The sequence below is a fragment of the Coregonus lavaretus genome (genome assembly GCF_964263955.1).
Source record: "Coregonus lavaretus genome assembly, chromosome: 1".
NCBI lineage: Eukaryota > Metazoa > Chordata > Actinopteri > Salmoniformes > Salmonidae > Coregonus > Coregonus lavaretus.
The window spans coordinates 72672902-72696276 of NC_139988.1; the positions used below are offsets into that span (position 1 = coordinate 72672902).

At 40.7% G+C, this 23375-nt stretch overlaps 1 protein-coding gene across 2 annotated transcripts; it reads left to right on the forward strand.

Moving 5' to 3' along the window:
- Positions 1-1602: 1602 nt before the first annotated feature.
- On the forward strand, positions 1603-23194 carry LOC311131960 (transforming growth factor beta-1-induced transcript 1 protein-like). Of its 2 annotated transcripts, XM_084165086.1 has the most exons (12): positions 1606-1883; positions 4986-5143; positions 5578-5642; positions 12800-12939; positions 14604-14703; positions 17607-17691; positions 18150-18242; positions 18827-19009; positions 19347-19520; positions 19902-19983; positions 21375-21523; positions 21706-23194. In XM_084165086.1, exons 1-12 carry the CDS (start codon positions 1871-1873, stop codon positions 21970-21972), a joined length of 1509 nt encoding a protein of 502 aa, XP_084021212.1. In that variant the 5' UTR covers positions 1606-1870; the 3' UTR covers positions 21973-23194. The 2 variants fall into 2 exon arrangements, with proteins under 2 accessions (XP_084021213.1, XP_084021212.1); XM_084165087.1 differs by lacking the exon at positions 18150-18242 and having other exon boundaries at positions 1603-1883.
- The last annotated feature ends 181 nt before the right edge of the window (positions 23195-23375 follow it).

Here is a 23375-nt window from a genome sequence, read left to right on the forward strand (position 1 = left end):
TGAGAACGGCTTTATTGCAATGCTATGGCATACCGGCCAAATTTCTGCCTGCTTGAACAGCAATAGCTCAGATACACATGAAAACATGATACATCATATATTCCTAACTGAACACTCCACAATGTTGTGTGCTGCTGAATGCAGCTCAGGCTAAGCCAGTTCCAGTGTGCATTTCTGAATATATGTCTTTCCACACTTAGATCTGGAAGGAAAACTCCTTTGCTCTGTAAGGCAAATGCTGTTCTCCTTCATTATAGCATCGTTATAGCTTATTTTATTTTATGTAATGTGGAAATTCTTCAATTTTCAGCCCCTTCACTCTTGTTTGTTTGCACTGAGACCAAAGGCTTGGAAACTCCTGGACTAAGCAGGAGAACCGGTTGGTTGAGGACATCTTTTTGTGACATTTAAAACAAAACTGGGCAGAAGATGGTATCAGCATTGGACTGGTCTTTGGGGTGGGCATGCCATACATCAGGTCATGTCACAAAAAAAACTGTCACAGTTTCCCCCCAAATCATAAAACATAGCCTGTAACTGTGAGCTTAAATAAATGTATTTTTCTTTTTTAAAACATGTTGGTTGCTCTATTTAATTGATAGTATTTCAATGTTTATATAATTTATTAGTGGCATACCTAAGACATTACTAACATTTAGTTGAGGAATGTCATTGTAAACCGTAATTAGTCATGCTCATTGCTTAGTCAATACAGAATTGAAATAATGTTTTTTCAGTGTTTTTGGTCATATCCACTATAGAGGAGAGGAGTGAAATTCTCAGTTCTGTAGCAACAATTCCCATACTTTTTCCTTGTGAATGAAGATTGACATCTCTAACCAAATGTGTTTTCTACATTACATTAAATGGGTGTAACTGTCACAATTTTTATCCTGGCAGACATGACATGAAGGACACTAATTGAAAATGGATAGTGCAAATGCACACCAACACCACTTCACAGCTACATCATTACCGTTAGTTTGGCGCTTGCCAAAAATCCAAAATGTTATATCCCATATATGGACTAAGAATGTAAAAGGTGACCTCATTTGTCGGGGGAAATGGGGGTTGTAACCAATGCTATATATAAAACCTGGATTGCTAATACTATGTATTTGCCAATGAGAGGTTTTGAAGGCACTGGTCGGCCATATTGGCACTCCCCAGAAGAACCAGTTCTCCATAGGAATGAATTGAATTCTACAGTATTTCAATTAAATGTTTCAAGGACAAAATAACATGTATTTAAGTTTTTTTTTTTATGTAGTGGGGACAGTAACATAACTTTTTAAAAAAGTATACTTTAAGGAAACTGTTTTTATATATTTGTTCATTTTTTAAATGTCTATGTTTAGCTCACATAATATACTACAATTACGCATTAAGGTGTTTATAATATAATATACGTGGCAAAACCAAATGTACACATTAATAAATGCATTTCTATTGCTTCCAAAATATTTTTTACGCCGGTGGGGGAGTGCCAAGATGGAGGCGCGGTGGCTTCAAAGCAGCACCCCATGGAAATCATCTACTGTGTATATATAAAGCATTGATTGTAACCGCAGTAATTTAACTACGCCTTCTCCAGTCTGTGGTACCAGTAGGCATAATACAGGAAGAGAGTCGTGGAGGAAAATAAACGGGACGCCCTTCTTTTTTATACTCGCATAGTTCGTGGATAACGGAATCCAAAAAGTTATTCGGGGCCAACGCAGACAATAGCCCTGTTACATAAATAATATATCCAGCCATACTATTGACGTTTGACGACCTAGGTTCAATAGACCATCCACTACAAGCTGATGCTGATCATATTCATTTTTTCTCACATCAAGAGGAAAAAAAGCTCATTTCAAAATTTACCATGGATGATTTGGGTATGTATTGCAAATTGACCCTCTTTGAAACATTGTAGCTACGTGTTCCGCTATCTAATGGGATTGAAGAAGGATGGTTGGAGTACTGAGGCGAGGAAAAAAGTAACATTTTTGTTTTCTTGAAAGAGATCAATCTTTGTTGGAATATGGAGCGAAAGGAAATGGTTATTGAAATGGAATAGTTTGGAAAACAATGTTTTTCTTATAATCTATGATAATAGATAGGAACACGATTAGGCATAAGATATTACCTATAAATAGTACGATGTTTAAAAATGCATCTTGGGTCCTATTTCTATTAATCAAGCAACATTTTACTTATATTAGGTCATTTTAGACTTGAAAGAAACAGCCCTTATTCTCAAGTCTTTGTTATTGTGCCTATTGAGTCAGCTTTTGAATTTATCAGTATATCTACATTAGATGAAGGCCTAGCTAGTAACTACTGTATGGGTGGTCTCTTATAATCCATGCTTATGAGAGATCCTTATCTAGTGAAAATCCACTGGTTTCAATTGAATAACGTTTTTAACAATAGAACAACTCAAATATGATCTTCCAACTAAAATCTTGCTTTCTCTACATTGTGCTCCTCCTTTTTAAGGGAGGAAAGAAGAACAGGAAAGGCTTAATTTGGTGACATTTTTGTTTTACCACTCCAGCCATGTAAAACAGCATGAGCCCTTAACTCTATGCCAGGAAAACAAGGAGTATACTAATGTAACTGTATCCTATGTCAACATGCAGTGTTTCTAACTCGAACCACAAATTCAATCAATTCAGTGAAATTTGATCTTGGACATCCTCTGTAGGCCCTCTCTGTCTATAATGCTATCGGCGAGTCAGAGATGGACTTTAGTGAGCTTCATAACATAATAAAGATCTCAATGTATTTCATTCAGCCATCAGGGGAGAAGAGTGTAACTAACATTAGTGTTAGTGAACTACTGGGTGGATTTAATAGTTAGAAGAGTCCCATTCGAATGACTATTGATACAGAGGTTGAGGAATACATATATCCCTCTTTTCTTAAAAATGGTGGCAACTCACTGAGTTGTTTCAGCATGGAAAGCAATGTCCCAGCCCTCTTCACCTAGCACTGAAATAGCCTAGGGCCACGATGGCTCACCAAGACTCATGAAATTCAGTGAAAAAAGGAGGGTTGTGTGGAGCACCAGACCAGAGAACAAAACATTTGCTCTAGAGGCCAACTCGCTCGAAGTGTAGTGTGTGCAACATATTTCAAAACGGAGGGATTTTATGCTTAGCAAGCATGAGGAAGAATGTCTGCATCTGGTCCAGCACATCTGGATTGGATTGCACTTCAAGGTTCAGTTGTTGCTGGGTGACTGGCGACGTGATTCTCAAATAGAGGGACGGTGTTTATGTCGGTGTGTTATTGCTGTAGTGTTGTGTGCTATGTTGTAAGTTGGTGCGTTCGGTTGGTGTGACTTGTGGGGTTTTTCAGCGAGACCACTTGTTAAGAGAGGCTATGGCCAAGTCAAACAGTCGGCAGGCAGAGCTCTAAATATGGTCATATTTCACATTCAGAGAATTTCAACTCCTTATATGAGCAGTCCAGTCTGTAAGTGTGTGTGTGTGTAAGAGAGGGAGAGAGTGAGAAAGAATGTTTGTGTGTGTGTGCGTGTGTGTGTGCGTGTGCGTGTGCGTGTGTGCGCAAGCTAACAACATTCTCTCCAAATGTTTGTACCAGTGTGAATCATCAGTGGGAGAAATAACCACAGACAGTGATGATAAAAGGCAGCCTCACCAGCCCCAGTCATATGTAGGTTTAATATGTCTAACTCTTACCAAGACATTATGAATGTGACTAAAAACCAAATAAACTCTCAAATAAATACACTGAACTCAACTAAATATTCCAGTTTGAAAATGTAAAGTAGTCATTTTGCAAAATATCCTTATTTTGCTCTGAAGTTGCTCAAAAGTTGCATGAAGTGATGCTCTGTGCATCTTCCACAAATATTATTGTCAAAATAGATTTTCCTGGAAATATGGTTTGATAATTAATGTATTGTTTCAGATTCTGCATGGTTTGCAAAAGTAAACCATATAAGTTAGGAGAAAAGCTTATCTAATAATCCAATAAGACACATTGGCTTGGTTTTGGCCATAAAAGGGATACATCCATGATTTTTTTTTTTTTTACATTTTAGTCATTTAGCAGACGCTCTTATCCAGAGCGACTTACAGTTATTGAGTGCATACATTTTCATACTGGCCCCCCGTGGGAAACGAACCCACAACCCTGGCGTTGCAAGCGCCATGCTCTACCAACTGAGCTACAGGGGACTACAATTATGAGTTGTAAAATACAGTATGCCATGGAGGAATACTAAGTTGGCATGTACTTCTAATTTTTTTACATTGAGGGAGTGATAGTGAAAATGAGGTTTGAGTTCAATATCAGTTGACAAACACCCATCCTCCACTGCTTCCTTATCACTTTGGCATGTCCAGAAAGGTCTAGAGAAATGTTATATTTTTCATGTGACTTTAGCTTGTTTACTCGTTTGATGTCCCTTGCTTTGATTGGTCAACGTGTTATTCTCGCTCTAATTGGCCCGCCTCTCTGTGTCCTCTCTGCTGCCTGCGTCTGATTTGCGTCTCTCTGATTGGTCACTGAGTCCGTCTGTCTCCCCTCAGGAGTGCCTGACTCACCTAACTACCCTCTCAGTCCTCGTATTGTTGTGTTTGGTACGTAACTGTCTGTATGTGTGTTTGTTTGTGTGTTTCACCCTCTTTCTGTAGTGTCTCAGTGTGTCAAAATAGTTTGCTTGTATGTCCTCACCTCCTCCATGTGTCCCTTTGTCATTCCATCTGTTTTCCATACTGTTTTCCTTCTATCATTTCCATTCCCATTCCCATTTCTCCGCTTGCTTGTTTTAAACCAGCATTAACCATCCACATAGGTATCAGCCAATACCTGTGTACTAACCACCCACCGAGGCAAAATGTATGACTGCACAGTATGAATGACAACATCTTGAATTCCTCTACAAAAACTCCCCTTGAAATAGAATCTCAAAAAATCTATAGATTCTATTTCTATGCACACTCCCATCCTCTCTGACTCTGTAGACGCCCTCCTCGCTGACCTAGAGAGCACCAGCTCTCCCCTGGCCAGGTGCCCAGTCCTGCTTACCTCTGATCCCCCGGCGACATCTGACCCCGCCCCTGCCAGCCCTCAGGACCCCGCCCAGACCAGGCCACCGCCCCCAGCTTACACCCCCCAGCAGGTAAGAGGTTTGAGGTAGGACAGATTTTAAGAGGCTTGAGGTAGACTTAACAACTTGTATCAGATTACCTTAGCCCCAAACCTTAACCATTAGGAGGGGTGGAAATATATCTGAGCCTGAATCAGTGGTGAGGACCAACTTCTACCTACTCCAGGTGAGGTAAAAGAGAGAAGACAACACAGAACAGGCTGTTGGAAGTGTCTTATACTGTAGATAATTATCATATGCTAAAAGAGGATAGGTAGTAAGGAGGCATCAGACCCTGCTCAGAAACTCAACTTGCCAAAGTTAAATGTTTTTATAGAATAGTTATGAAGTACCATAACTCGTACTGTGTTGATGGGTGGGCATTGAGTTCAGAGCATAAGTGAGGATTGATTTTCTGGTTGAAAAACAAGTGAACTTTGTTTATAATGTGCAAACTTTTCTTTTAGACGGTTTCTGGTGCAATGAAGTCCAATGGTTCTCAGAACCCAAACCCAGACAAACAACTGTACAGGTACTATTTTCCTTTATTATTAGTTACTTTACTAAGTAAAACAGAATGGTCAAAGCAGCAGCGATTAAGCTGGTTCCACCAGGCTATTATTTTACAGCCCTATATGAAATAATATTATGGCCCTGGCTTTATTCATGAATATATAATGAATAGATTAATTAATTAATTAATTATACTGCAAAAACATCAAAGAACTGGCGCTACCCAAACCATCAAGGATAACATAATCAGGTCATGGACTTATTTCCATTGTGATGCTTTTACAAGAAAGATTGACAGCGAGATTGGTGATAAGTTGTTGCTCTCTCAGAGTCCAAGTTGTAACAGTCAAGAATTGAGTGAAAGATATTAGATAAAAGAGATAATATACCAGAAAAGTCTGACTTGTAAGTAAGTAATGAAGGAAAAGGAGAGAGATGTGCTTGCAGTGCATACTACTTTTAGAATTGTTTTGGTCTGTACAATCACCATTCTTCCTTCAGTACTCTTGGTCTGTGAGAGAAAACACTGCTGTTAGTTTCAGCCGTACTTTACTGTAAAGAAATATCCAACTATCCCTCCCTTACTGTCTTTTAAAAACATGATTATCTGTCTAACACCAGTCAGCTTAAATCTTAATGAATTTACTTCTGTAGATTGTTGTCAAAAGGCTGGGGCCCAACTTTTGGTGACATACTGAGCGTGTGCCACAGCTAAAGCACTGATGGGAGTCTGAACATTACCAATAAATATGTGTTCAAAAAAAGTGGGAGCTTTCCTTAGCTCAACAGCCCATTATGTTCCAGTTTTTTTCATTCGCTTTGGTGCTATTTTCACCAATAGTGTACAGCTGCAGCCTGCAATTCGGGGTGTTCCTTCACGTGGGCATTCCTGCATGCAGGAATGCCCACATGCAGGAACGGCCCAATTTGCATGCCGCAGTTGCACCCTTCTCATTTTCACAAGTACAGTGCCTTCAGAAAGTATTCACACCCCTTGACACTTTCCACATTTGGTTGTTACAAAGTGGGATTAAAATGGATTTAATTGTAATTTCTTGTCACAAAATACTGTAATGTCAAATTCGAACATTTGTAAAATAAAAAATAAAATAAAAAACGAATATATCTTGATTAGAGAAGTATTCAACCCAGTGAGTCAATACATATTAGAATCACCTTTGGCAGCGATTACAGCAGTGATTCTTTCTGGGTAAGTCTCTAAGAGCTTTCCACACCTAGATTGTGCAACATTGCCCATTATTCTTTTCAAAATTCTTCAAGCTCTGTCAAATTGGTTGCTGGTCATTGCTAAACAAACATTTTCAGGTCTTGCCATAGATTTTCAAGAATATTTAATTTATTTTTTATTTAATTTAACCCATACAGTGAGGGAAAAAAGTATTTGATCCCCTGCTGATTTTGTATGTTTGCCCACTGACAAAGAAATGATCAGTCTATACTTTTAATGGTAGGTTTATTTGAACAGTGAGAGACAGAATAACAACCAAAAAATCCAGAAAAACGCATGTCAAAAATGTTATAAATTGATTTGCATTTTAATGAGCTAAATAAGTATTTGACCCCCTCTCAATCAGAAAGATTTCTGGCTCCCAGGTGTCTTTTATACAGGTAACGAGCTGAGATTAGGAGCACACTCTTAAAGGGAGTGCTCCTAATCTCAGTTTGTTGCCTGTATAAAAGACACCTGTCCACAGAAGCAATCAATCAATCAGATTCCAAACTCTCCACCATGGCCAAGACCAAAGAGCTCTCCAAGGATGTCAGGGACAAGATTGTAGACCTACACAAGGCTGGAATGGGCTACAAGACCATCGCCAAGCAGCTTGGTGAGAAGGTGACAACAGTTGGTGCTGTTATATATTATTATTATATTATTATTATTATATTATTATATTATCATTATATTATTATTATATTATATTATTCGCAAATGGAAGAAACACAAAATAACTGTCAATCTCCCTCGGCCCGGGGCTCCATGCAAGATCTCACCTCGTGGAGTTGCAATGATCATGAGAACGGTGAGGAATCAGCCCAGAACTACACGGGAGGATCTTGTCAATGATCTCAAGGCAGCTGGGACCATAGTCACCAAGAAAACAATTGGTAACACACTACACCGTGAAGGACTGAAATCCTGCAGCGCCCGCAAGGTCCCCCTGCTCAAGAAAGCACATATACATGCCCGTCTGAAGTTTGCCAATGAACATCTGAATGATTCAGAGGAGAACTGGGTGAAAGTGTTGTGGTCAGATGAGACCAAAATGGAGCTCTTTGGCATCAACTCAACTCGCTGTGTTTGGAGGAGGAGGAATGCTGCCTATGACCCCAAGAACACCATCCCCACCGTCAAACATGGAGGTGGAAACATTATGCTTTGGGGGTGTTTTTCTGCTAAGGGGACAGGACAACTTCACCGCATCAAAGGGACAAAAGATGGGGCCATGTACCGTCAAATCTTGGGTGAGAACGTCCTTCCCTCAGCCCGGGCATTGAAAATGGGTCGTGGATGGGTATTCCAGCATGACAATGACCCAAAACACACGGCCAAGGCAACAAAGGAGTGGCTCAAGAAGAGGCACATTAAGGTCCTGGAGTGGCCTAGCCATTCTCCAGACCTTAATCCCATAGAAAATCTGTGGAGGGAGCTGAAGGTTCGAGTTGCCAAACATCAGCCTCGAAACCTTAATGACTTGGAGAAGATCTCCAAAGAGGAGTGGGACAAAATCCCTCCTGAGATGTGTGCAAACCTGGTGGCCAACTATAAGAAACGTCCAACAAGGGTTTTGCCACCAAGTACTAAGTCATGTTTTGCAGAGGGGTCAAAAACGTATTTCCCTCATTAAAATGCAAATCAATTTATAACATTTTTGACATGCGTTTTTCTGGATTTTTTGGTTGTTATTCTGTCTCTCACTGTTCAAATAAACCTACCATTAAAATTATAGACTGATCATTTCTTTGTCAGTGGGCAAACGTACAAAATCAGCAGGGGATCAAATACTTTTTTCCCTCACTGTATACTTCAACAAAGTATTGACTCATGGGTGTGAATACTTATGTAAATTAGTTGTTTCTGTAGTTAATTTCAATCAATTTGCAAACATTTCTCAAAAACATGTTTTCACGTTGTCATTATGGGGTATGGCAGGGTTCCCCAACTGGCGGCCCACGGGTGGTTTTATTTGGCCCTCCAAGTTTTTTGTGTTTTCATTGTTGGACATAAAAGACGGTAAAAACACCAGGAAATCAACTCCAAGTGATTTTAATTTAAGAGATCTTTTACCAGGTATTCCCACGCATAATAGAGAGACGTGATCGTATACAAATGTAAGGTTTGAAATTATAATGGTTTAGTCAAACATTATATCTGTTTGGGCTTCTAGCGGTCAATTTGCAGTCTAAAAATTATTTCTAATTATGTTCCGGCCCCCAGACCATACGCTCAAGAAAAAATCAGCCCGCGGCTGAATCTAGTTGATAATCCCTGGGGTATTGTGTGTTGATGGGTGAGAAAAAATATAAACACAACAATTTCAAATATAGAACTTACAGAAATCAGTCAATTGAAATAAATTCATTAGGCCCTAATTTATGGATTCCACATTACTGGGCAGGGGTGCAGCCATGGGTGAGCCAGGCCCAGCCAATCAGAATTAGTTTTTCCCCACAAAAGGGCTTTATTACAGACAAATATACTCCCTCAGACGATCCCACAGGTGAAGAAGCCAGATGTGGAGGTCCTGGGCTGGCGAGGTTACACGTGGTCTGCGGTTGTGAGGCCGGTTGGACGTACTGCCAAATTCTATAAAACGACGTTGGAGGCAGCTTAGGGTAGAGAAATGAACAGCTCTGGTGGACATTCCTGCAGTGCTTACAATTGCATGCTCCCTCAAAACTTGAGACATCTGTGGCATTGTGTTGTGTGACAAAACTGCACATTTTAAAGTGGCCTTTTATTGTCCCCAGCACAAGGTGCACCTCTTAAGGATCGGACCCTTTTTTTCAATTTTCGCCTAAAATGACAGGAGCTGAAGCAAGGTTATACATATTCTTGATACCGTTTGAAAGGAAACACTTTGAAGTTTGTGGAAATGTGAAATTAATGTAGGAGAATATAACACATTAGATCTGGTAAAAGATAATACAAACAAAAAAACATGCGTTTTCAATTTTTTGGGGTTCTATCATCTTTGAAATGCAAGAGAAAGGCCACAATATAATATTGCAGTTTTGGCGCAGTTTAGATTTTGGCCACTAGATGGCAGCAGTGTGTGCGCAAAGTTTCAGATTGATCCAGTGAAGCGTTGTAATACTGGACTATTTTGTATCAAGTCTGCCCAAATGTGCCGAATTGGTCAATTGATACATTTTCAAGTACATAACTATAGAGAACATACAAAAATGATATGGTAATACAAAATGTAGGTTTACACACTCCCAGGAATGTCATACATGATGGATCATTAGCTTATACACTAACTTTCACACATCTAGATGGCCGGGCGGGGTGGGTGGGTGTGGAGCCAGAGACAGCAAGGGTTCAAACTGTAGAACCCAGTTCCCACATTTGAATATAAAAATGGATTTTATCAAACAAAACTATGATACATTTTATCTCTGGGACCCTCAGGATGACAAATCAGAGCAAGATTACTGAATGTAAGTACATTATTTACCTTCAGAGGTGAATGTATCAAACCAGTTGCCGTGATAAGTTTTTTGTTGTTGTGCACTCTCATCAAACAATAGCATGGTATTGTTTCACTGTAATAGTGCAGTTAGATTAACAATAATTTAAGCTTTCTGCCCAAATAAGACATGTCTATGTCCTGGAAAGTTTGCTGTTACTTACAACAGTCATGCTAATCACATTAGCGCACGTTAGCTCAACTGTCCCATATACGGGACACCAATCCCGTAGAGGTTAATCAGCTTCTTGATATGCCACACCTGTCAGGTGGATGGATTATCTTGGCAAAGGAGAAATGCTCACTAACAGGGATATAAACACATTTGTGCACAGCATTTGAGAGAAATACGTTTTTTGTGCATAAGAACATTTCTAGGATTTTTTATTTCAGCACATATATTGCGTTTATATTTTTGTTCAGTGTACTTTCTGAAGGCACTGTAGGTGTACTGTAATCAAATGAAATAATTGAAAGAAACAATGTTTAAAATAAAAAAATATATAAATAATGTTTTATTAGCAGGCACTAGTTTGCTTCAAGCCTGTCTTAAGCATTTGGCCATAGGTTCTCATTGACATCACAGTAAATGTCCTCATTGTTCATGCATCTGGGGTAAATTCTTTTGGCATGGAGAATCCAAGCCTGACATAGGTCGGGATTGATGTCATTGCATGCCTCATCCATGGCCTGAAGGAGGTTGGCACGCTCATGGGGATTGTATTTTACAGTATTGTATTGTACTTATGGATTGTAGTGGTCCTGTGTGGCTCAGTTAGTAGGAGCATGGCACTAGCAACACCAGAGTTGTGGGATTGATTCCCACTGGGGTCACATACAAAAATGTGTGGACTCACTGTTGTCACTGGATAAAAGCGCCTGCTACTTAAATGGCATATATTAGAGTACTGCGTTGCCCAATGCAATTTTAGTAAATCAATGTGGAACCCCGCCCCTCATTAAAAAGACGCTGGTAAGTTCATTTTAGATATATGTTTACTGTAATGGGGTTGCCTTTGTGACATACATCTCTGATCTTGTCAATATCAGATAAATAAATAAAATCATAATAGTCATCATCATAATAGTACATGTTAAAACCTTAACTTGTTTTTACTGTAACTTACTGGCAGCCGTTACCTGTAAGTTACTGTAAAAAAGTTACAGTATGCTACTGTAAATTCCAAAGAAACTTTGGTTTAACGGTACATTACTGTAAAGAAGTGGTTTCTTTACAGTAATGTACAAGAGCTCCACCTCGTTCTTCACTGGTCGAAGGGCCTCCAGCCGTAGCTACACCTCATTGTTTGTTGGTGGAAGGGCCTCTAGCTGGTGCTCCACCTCGTTCTGCTCTGGTGGAAGGGCCTCCAGGCGGAGCTCCACCTCATTCTTCGCTGGTGGAAGGGCCTCCAGCCGGAGCTCCACCTCGTTGTTGGTCGGTGGAAGGGTGACCAGCTGGAAACATTTTTTATTTGCAGGGTGTATTGAGTTGATGATTCTGGGGTAGTTGCTTCACTGTCAGTCCAAAATTGCCAAACTGTGAGGTTGCATGTAACAAAGCATAATTTTACTACATAAACTGTGTTCAGCTTTGATATCATAATTGGCTACTGCCGCTTTCTTCAAAGGTTGCTTTAGGTAAGCTTTGGCCTTTTGGTGCATAGTCTGCCCTGTCTGACGCGGTAGGATACATAACCTTCGATTGGCAACAGTTGGATAGAAGCATGCAATGAAGCAACCACCACAGAATCCTCAACTCAATAGCTCTTGCAAATAAAACATGTCCCTTGAGTTTTTTGGTCTCTGGATATGCTGCTAATATTCTCAAGTCTGGATCATTTGGGATCATGCCAACCCTCATTATCTCTCTTGGAAATTAATTTGCTTCGAAAGGCCTTCCATGAACCCATCTTATCCACAAATTATAATAATCCATTTAGGTTCACATGGGTCTGATATCAGATTAGAAAGACAACATTGCATGATTTCCCCCCAACTTGATTGAATTACTTTGATTGATGGCCTTTTGTTGAGGAGAAAAACCAGTGAAAGACTGCCGTCTGATTATTGGTTTTGCGGTGTCCCAATGTAAATGCTACATTGTAGAGTTTACACTTTATACATGATAGGGTTATTTTTCAGTAGTTTTACCTTAAGAGGGTTTGCGAACAGGGTCCGAATTATTCGGGTGCCAAGAATGTGCATTCCTGTAACAAACCAGGAGGGCATCAGGTACATTTTTATATACATTATATTTATGAATGTTTATAAAATATTTATATCATATTGTTGAATATATGAATGTTGGTTCAGTCCACTATTGCTACCCCCCCCCCCCCCCCCCCCCCCCCAATTCATTTGTTTGTATTTTGAAGACCGTTTGAGTTATAACATTCTTTCCCCATCTATCTCTCCTTTTCACTCTCTCTTTCTCTCTCCCTCTCTCTCCCTATCTCCCCCCCAGCACGGTGAATAAGCCTCGCTCCCCCCGCACGGCGGACCCTCCCCCTCCAGCCTTCTCCTCCTCCTCTGTGTTAGGAGGGGGTCTGAGCGAACTGGACCACCTTCTGCAGGAGCTCAATGCCACCCAGTTCAACATCACAGGTCAGTATAGGCTTGACCTCACATGCCTACCACTTTGAAAATGCAAAAAAAAATGTGTGTGTGAAATAAGACAAAAAAAACAGAAAACTTGAGTGTGCATAACTATTCACTCCCCCAAAGTCAATACTTTGTAGAGCCACCTTTTGCAGCAATTACAGCTGCAAGTCTCTTGGGGTATGTCTCTATAAGCTTGGCACATCTAGCCACTGGGATTTTTGCCCATTCTTCAAGGCAAAACTGCTCCAGCTCCTTCAAATTGGATGGGTTCCGCTGGTGTACAGCAAACTTTAAGTCATACCACAGATTCTCAATTGGATTGAGGTCTGGGCTTTGACTAAGCCATTCCAAGACATTTAAATGTTTCCCCTTAAACCACTCAAGTGTTACATTAGCAGTATGCTTAGGGTCATTATCCTGCTGGAAGGTGAACCTCCGTCCCAGTCTCAAATCTCTGGAAGACTGAAACAGGTTTCCCTCAAGAATTTCCCTGTATTTAGCGCCATCCATCATTCCTTCAATTCTGACCAGTTTCCCAGTCCCTGCCAATGAAAAACATCCCCACAGCATGATGCTGCCACCACCATGCTTCACTGTGGGGATGGTGTTCTCGGGGTGATGAGAGGTGTTGGGTTTGCGCCAGACATAGCGTTTTCCTTGATGGTCAAAAAGCTCCCACATGGCTTTTGGCGAACACCAAACATGTTTGTTATTTTATTTTTAAGCAATGGCTTTTTTCTGGCCACTCTTCCGTAAAGCACAGCTCTGTGGAGTGTACGGCTTAAAGTGGTCCTATGGACAGATACTCCAATCTCCACTGTGGAGCTTTGCATCTCCTTCAGGGTTATCTTTGGTCTCTTTGTTGCCTCTCTGATTAATGCCCTCCTTGCCTGGTCTGTGAGTTTTGGTGGGCGGCCCTCTCTTGGCAGGTTTGTTGTGGTGCCATATTCTTTCCATTTTTTAATAATGGATTTAATGGTGCAAAGTTTCGGATATTTATTTATAATCCAACCCTGATCTGTACTTCTCCACAACTTTGTCCCTGACCTGTTTGGAGAGCTCCTTGGTCTTCATGGTGCTGCTTGCTTGGTGGTGCCCCTTGCTTAGTGGTGTTGCAGACTCTGGGGCCTTTCAGAACAGGTGTATATATACTGAGATTATGTGACAGATCATGTGACACTTAGATTGCACACAGGTGGACTTTATTTAACTAATTATGTGACTTCTGAAGGTAATTGATTGCACCAGATCTTATTTAGGGGCTTCATAGCAAAGGGGGCGAATACGTATGCACGCACCACTTTTCCGTTATTAATTTTTTTGAATTTCACTTCACCAATTTTGACTATTTTGTGAATGTACATTACATGAAATCCAAATAAAAATCCCTTTAAATGACAGGTTGTAATGCAACAATATAGGAAAAATGCCAAGGGGGTTAAATACTTTTGCAAGGCACTGTAAACAAGGTCATCTTCATACTGTTGAGAGTGTGTGTGTGTGTGTGTGTGTGTGTGTGTGTGTGTGTGTGTGTGTGTGTGTGTGTGTGTGTGTGTGTGTGTGTGTGTGTGTGTGTGTGTGTGTGTGTGTGTGTGTGTGTGTGTGTGTGAGCAACATTTTCTCAACATGTGGTATTCATGCGTTGTGTGCTCGTCTTTGGTTGGTAGATGAAATTCTGGCCCAGTTTCCCACCACTAAAAAGGACGAGAGGGACAAGATAAAGGAGTTCCAGGGGTCCAGGGACAAGGTCACAACACCCTACCCCAGGTACCCATATACACCCTCTATATACCCTAAAGCAGGGATCACCAACAAGATTCAGCCTCGGGACGATTTCTTCTTGAACGGATGGTCGGGTGGCCGGAACATAATTACAAATAATTTGTAGACTGCAAATTGACCGCAAGATTCCCAAGCAGATATAATATTTGACTAAAACGATAATTTTGGACCTTCCTTACATTTGTATATGATCATGTCTCTCTATTATGCGTGTGAATACTTGGGAACAGATTTTCAAAATTAAAATGACTGGTAGCTGATTTTCTGGTGTTTTTACAGTATTTTATGTCCAACAATGAAGATTCAAAAAATATATACAGTACAGTCAAAAGTTTGGACACACCTACTCATTCAAGGGTTTTTCTTTATTTTTTCTACATTGTAGAATAATAGTGAAGACATCAAAACTATGAAATAACACATATGGAATTAGGGCGGCAGGTAGCTTAGTGGTTAAGAGCGTAGTGCCAGTAACCGTAAAGGTCGCTGGTTCTAATCCCCGAGCCGACTAGATGAAAAATCTGTCGATGTGCCCTTGAGCAAGGCACTTAACCCTAACTGCTCCTGTAAGTCGCTCTGGATAAGAGTGTCTACAAAAATGTAAATATGTAGTAACCAAAAAATGTTCAACAAATCAAAATATATTTGAGATTCCTCAAAGTAGCCACCCTTTGCCTTGATGACAGCTTTGCACACTCTTGGCATTCTCTCAACCAGCTTCATGAGGTAGTCACCTGGAATGCATTTCAATTAACAGGTGTGCCTTGTTAAAAGTTAATTTGTGAAATGTCTTTCCTTAATGCGTTTGAGCCATTCAGTTGTGTTGTGACAAGGTAGGGGTGGTATACAGAAGATAGCCCTATTTGGTAAAATACCAAGTTCATATTATGGCAAGAACAGCTCAAATAAGCAAAGAGAAACGACAGTCCATCATTACTTTAAGACATGAAGGACAGTCAATCTGAAAAATTTCAAGAACTTTGAACGTTTCTTCAAGTGCAGTCGCAAAAAACATCAAGCACTATGATGAAACTGGCTCTCATGAGGAACGCCACAGGAAAGGAAGACCCAGAGTTACCTCTGCTACAGAGGATAAGTTCATTAGAGTGACCAGCCTCAGAAATTGCAGCCCAAATAAATGCTTCACAGAGTTCAAGTAACAGACACATCTCAACATCAACTGTTCAGAGGAGACTGCGTGAATCAGGCCTTCATGGTCGAATTGCTCCAAAAAAAACACTACTAAAGGACACCAATAATAAGAAGAGACTTGCTTGGGCCAAAAAACACGAGCAATGGACCTTAGACCGGTGGAAATCTGCCGTGTCTTTGTGAGACGCAGAGTAGGTGAACGGTTGATCTCCGCATGTGTGGTTCCCACCGTGATGCATGGAGGAGGAGGTGTGATGGTGTGGGGGTGCTTTGCTGGTGACACTGTCTGTGATTTATTTAGAATTCAAGGCACACTTAACCAGCATGGCTACCACAGCATTCTGCAGCAATACACCATCCCATCTGGTTTGCGCTTAGTGGGACTATCATTTGTTTTTCAACAGGACAATGACCCAAAACACACCTCCAGGCTGTGTAAGGGCTATTTGACCAAGAAGGAGAGTGATGGAGTGCTGCATCAGATGACTCAGCCTCCACAATCACCCAACCTCAACCCAATTGAGATGGTTTGGGATGAGTTGGACCGCAGATTGAAGGAAAAGCAGCCAACAAGTGCTTAGCATATGTGGGAACTCCTTCAAGATTGTTGGAAAAGCATTCCAGGTGAAGCTGGTTGAGAGAATGCCAAGAGTGTGCAAAGCTGTCATCAAGGAAAAGGGTGTCTACTTTGAACAATCTAAAATCGAAAATATATTTTGATTTGTTGAACATTTTTTGGTTACTACATGATTCCATATGTGTTATTTCATAGTTTTGATGTCTTCACTATTATTCTACAATGTAGAAAATACTCAAAATAAAGAAAAACCCTGGAATGAGTTGGTGTCCAAACTTTTGACTGGTACTGTATATATATATAAAAGTGTTCAGAAAACCTGGGGGACCAAATAAAATCTCCTTTGGGCCAAATTTGGCCCGCGGGCCGCCAGTTGGGGAACCCTGCCCTAAAGGCCTAAACACTATGTCTGCGTCCCAAATGGCACACTATTCCCTTTATAGTACACTGCTTTTGACCAGGGACCCTAGGGCTCTTGTAAAAAGTAGTGCACTATATAGGGAATAGGGTGCCTTTTGGAATGCATTCCATTTTGATCCAGGATACTGTCTATTTAGTGCTCTTACTATATTTTAAGTGTGTTTATTGCTAGGTGTTCAGTTAAAGGACCAATCAGCAGTTGAAGCAATAACAATGTTTTGGTAAAAAGCTGAGGGATGGGCCTGGAGAAATGTAATCACTCTCAAATTCGTAGTCTGAGCTATGGATGCAATCACTGACCATTTACAATGGTTTCAAGCATTGGAGTAACACAAGCTTATATTTGGGGTTCTTATGGGGTATAACAGTTGAACTAAGCTCATGAGGCATTTGTAGTTTAGATTCTCTTCAAGAATCAATGGGTATATATGATTAATGTATAAATCAAAAAATGGATGTAGCAACTGCAGATTGCCCCTTTAACTCCTTCCCGAGTTGTGTTCATTAGGGAAAGCTTTTATGAATGTTTTTTAACGGAAAATGAATGTTTCTTATTTTCTTAAGTCAAGGTAGTCCCTCCCTGTTTCAGTCCGTTTTCTTCCATTTGACTAATGAACACGATCCTGTACTCTAGTTGTGTTCATCCTTTATCTTTTGTTATGTCTGAAATGTTGTCTCTCCAACTGAAAAAGCTTAACCTGTGTTTTAAATGATAAAATAAATGTATTAATTCATTCAGTTCGGTGAAGCCGTCAGCCACCTCAGCTACACTTGAGCTGGACAAACTCATGGCCTCTCTGTCTGACTTCAGAGTCCAGAGCACAGTAAGAGCCCCAACACCAACCTGTACATTTCACATTAAACACTACATCCTGTACGCTACTGCACAGTCTAGTTCACAACAGGCAACATTTTTGTGATGCAAAAGAGCACAGATTTGTGACAAAATACTGTAAACCTCATTTTAATCTGGCAGTGTAATTTAACTTTAAACTTTTCTTCAACAAAGTGTGTGATCAGGTGACGGCTCTTTATGCATTGCTCAGTTTACTGAACACACATTGTTGTAGAAAAGTAAAAAATGAAATCACGCTGCCAGATTATAGTGATGTTTACATTTAATTTTTTTATAGCTCTGCGCTCTTTTGCACCACGAAAATATTGCAGATCATCTTATAATACTGTATATACAGTACAATGTTATTGATGCATTGCATTTATATATAGTCCTCTTTCTCTCTCTGCTTGTCTATCGTTATCCTCTCATGCTCTACGCATTAAGAACGCTACAGAGTTCAAAACCGCGGAGCCGCAGAGCCATGCGGTCTATTGTGACGTACGTCGCCCGCGACTCGATAACAGCCAGTTAAATGAGGTTCGTAAATGGGCCGCGCGGACTGTCGCGTCTCTGCGGCTGTGCACTCTGAATTTACCTCTACTCGCTGTATACAAGTATATGCTTGTCTGTCTCTGTCCTTCCATGTCTGCTTGCCAGTGTCAACGGTTGCGTTTCAGGTTGTCTTTATTGCAGTCGATGCTGCACATCTCAGATTGCCATATCATATTGATGTAGTTCCCTGAGATTTTACTTGTCTCAGGGAAGTATTCACAAAGCTTCCAAGAGTAGGAGTGCTGATCTAGGATCAGGTCCCCCCTCTTATTCATTATTATTTAAAAGGCAAAACCGATCATAGATCAGCACTCATACTCTGAGATGCTATGTGAATATGGGTTCAGATCTCACAATGCCTGATGACTTCACCAGGTATTGTGAGATCTGATAATCAGTGTAGTGCGACTGCAATATAGACGACTTGGAACGCCCATTCAGTTCAACTAATTCAAAAGCATGACAATAATCACCATGCACTCTCTGGTCCTAATGCATCCTAATCCCATTGACATTTGTGTCACACGTGATCATTGGTTTGTTATCTAACTGTCCTTCTCTCTTATTAGTCAGCTCCAGCTGTCACGCCAGTGATCACAGTACCACAGCAGCCAGTCCCACCCCCACAAGCCTCTTCCGGCGGCTCATTGGACAGTATGCTGGGGCTCCTCCAATCGGATTTAACCAGGCAGGGAGTCCCCACATCCTCCAAGGGTAGCTGCTCGGCCTGTCAGAAACCGGTTGTAGGACAGGTGAGCGCTCAACACTGTCCCATTGTAGAGATTCTTCCTGTACCTTGTAGAACATTTAAAAAAATGCTAAGAAAGTTCTTAACTTTGTTCTGTAATGCATCAAATTTGTGCTTAATCTATGGGCAAGCCAGTACCCTTTTCACACTTGTGCTAACCCAAACCCCACTGTGCTGGCTCAAATGTTTTCTTTTAACACTGTCCTGTGCAGCATGGTTCCAGTAACTATGGTGGATGCATAACCAGGCCAGCTCAGTACAGTTTGGTTTGGCTTGGCTCGGTTTGGTTCAGTAGTGCAAAAAGCCCTTAAATGACTAACCTTTCACCTTTGACCCTCCAGGTGGTGACTGCTCTGGGGCGGGTATGGCACCCGGAACACTTTGTGTGCTCCGAGTGTGAGACGGAACTGGGCAGCCGGAACTTCTTCGAAAAGGACGGTCAGCCGTACTGCGAGTCGGACTACTTTACACTCTACTCTCCCCACTGCGCACACTGCAACAAGCCCATACTCAATGTAAAAGCTCCACCTGACACTGTGTGTTTGTGTGTGTTTGTATGTGTTTGTGTGTGTTTGTGTGTGTTTGTGTGTGTGTGTGTGTGTGTGTGTGTGTGTGTGTGTGTGTGTGTGTGTGTGTGTGTGTGTGTGTGTGCAGGAGTGTGTGTGTGTGTGTTTACTGTCTACTTCACCACAAATGTCTATGTAATTACTGTACGTAAAACGGTGTCAAAATTAATACATTGTGTTTACCTACTGTATATAACACATTTCCTCCATTACACTCCTTCTCATTTTTCATGAACATGTCCAGTGATATTAGCCTTAGTTATACAGCCCTTACAAAAGTGTGTATGCCACCTGAAGCCATAAAAACTGTTTTCTGTGTTGCCTGTGTAGAAAATGGTCACCGCCCTGGACAAGAATTGGCACCCGGAGTGTTTCTGTTGCGTCAAGTGCAGCCGGGCGTTTGGAGAGGAAGGTAATAAACCCACGCTTCCTGCCAAGGGCCACACTGGGATGTAGACAATAATGAACCACAGGTTGTTTTGTTACATGGTCCTCAGCAATACAACACCAGACAACACACTTACTGGGTCATTCCACGAAAAGAGTGCCTTTTGCAGCCCTTTGATATTTTAATTAGAAATTGTGCACCAATATTGCATTTTAAAAGCCTGTTATATTAAATGAAGTGCCTTTTAATAATATAAACCACATGGAGAATTGTTCCTATTTTTCTGACTTCAAGGAAGATTTTAACCCACTTAACACCCAAATTTCCCAAAGTTTTCACCATCTTATTTAGTTTTCATCTTCTTTTTGCCCTAGTTCTTTTGTTGCTTTGACAAAGTAATTATTAAATATTATTATTTAAGTGATTCATTTACATTTTAAGGTCAATCCTGTTATGTGAACTGAACTCTCGTTTTAATATGGGGAAACAATTCCTTAAAAAAAAAAATATTCAAAAGGAACATTGAACATGTAAGAGTCAAATCATGGTGTAAAAAGCAGGTGAGCTGGTTCTACTCTTTTTGGCCATTTGCTGGTGTTTTGTGGTAGAAAACGTTGAGGATAACACGTCAACCCTGTTACCAATAGATAGAATGGATAGAAATGTTTTAACAACTTTTTGTTAAGCTTGCTTTATATCACCACGATGGGAACGAGAAAGCATGTGCATGCTCGCACATGGAAAACTATCGCTCGAGTCCAACAAAATGGAATATAACATTACGGATAAAGTTCGGAATGACACAATTTCATGTGTACAACATCTAAAGACCTGCATCACTATACTGAGAGCGTTGCAGTTTCTAAAATGATGTATTTTGGTGTTTTGGAGCCTTTGTTCATGTTTTATCCATGCCCTGGCACTGCAGAACTAGCCTGAGAAAGTATATTGCTGGTGTGGTAAGTTTCTCAAAACCAAGTGAAATCGCCAAAAAAGTGTCTGGACACTTCTATAACATAAACAATTTAGATTTGGTTCAAAATAAGTCAACTTGTCCTTTAATTGGCACTTTACCTGTTATTTAATTTGACATTTTTATTAATTTGACCTCTTGAGATGGGAATGGTTTTTTATGAAGTTTACCATTTTTATAACAAAATGTTAAAATTAGGTGAAAAAAAAAAATATTGCACAAATTACACTACGCAAAAGCCACTCTTTACATGGAGTGACCCTACTACTGTGGCTTACACACACACGCATTACTTCATTACTTCAATTTGGCATGTATTTTGGCATATATTTCAATGAGTGAATGTAAATGTACTACCATGTATTTGGAATACATTTTGTATATGCTTCTTGATTTGTTTTACATAATACTTAACCGCCTGTGTCCCCTCCCCTCTCTGTAGGTTTCCATGACCGCGAGGGTCAGCAGTACTGCCAGCAGTGCTTCTTGTCCCTCTTCGCCTCCCGTTGCCAAGGATGCACCCAGCCAATCCTGGAGAACTACATCTCTGCCCTCAACTCCCTGTGGCACCCGCAGTGCTTTGTGTGCAGGGTAAGTGTGTGTGTGTGGGGTGGGGTCTGTGTCCTTATGTCAATAATGAATATCTGTTAAAAGATTGGCCTAACAAAGACACTTGTTACAAATGTGAATTGAATACCACACAAACCACACATTTATTTTAATCACATGTTCATCTCCAACTCAACTCCTTTTACCCTTTGTCATGTCTACAGGAGTGTTATTGCCCCTTCGTCAACGGCAGCTTCTTCGAGCACGAGGGCCAGCCGCTGTGCGAGGCCCACTACCACCAGTCACGCGGCAGCATGTGCCAGGCGTGCCAACAGCCCATCCTTGGCCGCTGCGTCACTGCCATGGGTGCCAAGTTCCACCCGCACCACCTGGTGTGCCACTTCTGCCTCAAGCCCCTCAGCAAGGGCTGTTTCAAAGAGCAGGAGAACAAGCCCTACTGCCACCCCTGCTTCATCAAACTCTTCGGCTGAGCACCGAGAAGGACGCTGTCCCTCCTATGCTCTCTTGTTCCATAACTCCCATACCAGGTGTATGTCGTGTTCATTAGGGCACATAACGGGTAACAATATAAAATGTTTTGCAACAGAAAAAGTAAATGAGCATTTCTTATTGGACAAGTCCAGGTCCGTCCCTGTTTCAGTGCGTTTTCTTCCGTTTGGTGCCTAATGAACACGACCCAGCTCTTTTCTCGTTGCGAAGTCGAACAAATATCTGTCAGACATTTTGTTTTGTCGCAGAGAATGAGAGAGAGAGATCAGAGCTGGACTCTTTCTGGGTTATAACATTTTACATTTACATTTTAGTCATTTAGCAGACGCTCTTATCCAGAGCGACTTACAGTTAGTGAGTGCATACATTTATTTTTTATTTTTCATACTGGCCCCCTGTGGGAATTGAACCCACAACCCTGGCGTTGCAAACGCCATGCTCTACCAACTGAGCTACATCCCTGCCGGCCATTCCCTCCCCTACCCTGGACGACGCTGGGCCAATTCTGCGCCGCCCCATGGGTCTCCCGGTCGCGGCCGGCTACGACAGAGCCTGGATATAAGACAATATTGGCGACTAGAAAGAGAAAGGGAGAGAGAGAAAAGGCTAAGACAATCCAATTCTCTATTAGACTGGTACCATGCAGGTAAAACTGGTTGAAATTATGTTATAATGAACATTTCAACCAGTTTTGTCCGCAGGGTACACAGAAATCTAAATGTGACAGAGGCCAACAAAAATATTTGAGTGAGAAGGGAGCATAGATCACCAAGACACACAGATGACCAATGCAGAAGCCATAACTACACTTTTGAGGAAGTTTTCCAAAGAGAAAATAATAGAAAGTTGTTATCACATGGTGTATGTAAATCCATGACCTATTGATTCAAATGGAATATTGACCACTGAATTGTTAGAAATTATTGAAATTTACATTTTTGATGGTATCGAATGGAAACTTTTTATGAACATTTTGATGAAGGATTTTTATTAAAATCCCATTTAATATATTTGCTTTACATTGCAAAGTATAATTATCACTGCTATTGCATTTATATATTGATATATTGAGAAATGTAGGCTACCATGAATCGCAGTTGTTGTAGTGCCAAAGATTTAACAATGTTTTTTCACCATTGTGCTATGCAATTATGTATAAAGAATACCAAAGAGTAAAATAAACACCATTTTGTTCTGCCCTGACTTTGGAGTTGAGTGAATTTATTCCCGTTTCAATAAATACAAATCCATTCTACTTTGCATGTAGAAACAAGCAAAGTAACATTATTTTCATTTTGATCTGACTGTTGTTAACATGCTTATCACCAGTAGTATTTCAAGCTACAGCATAATTATGGCTCTTGCATGCAAAAATGCGTTTTCT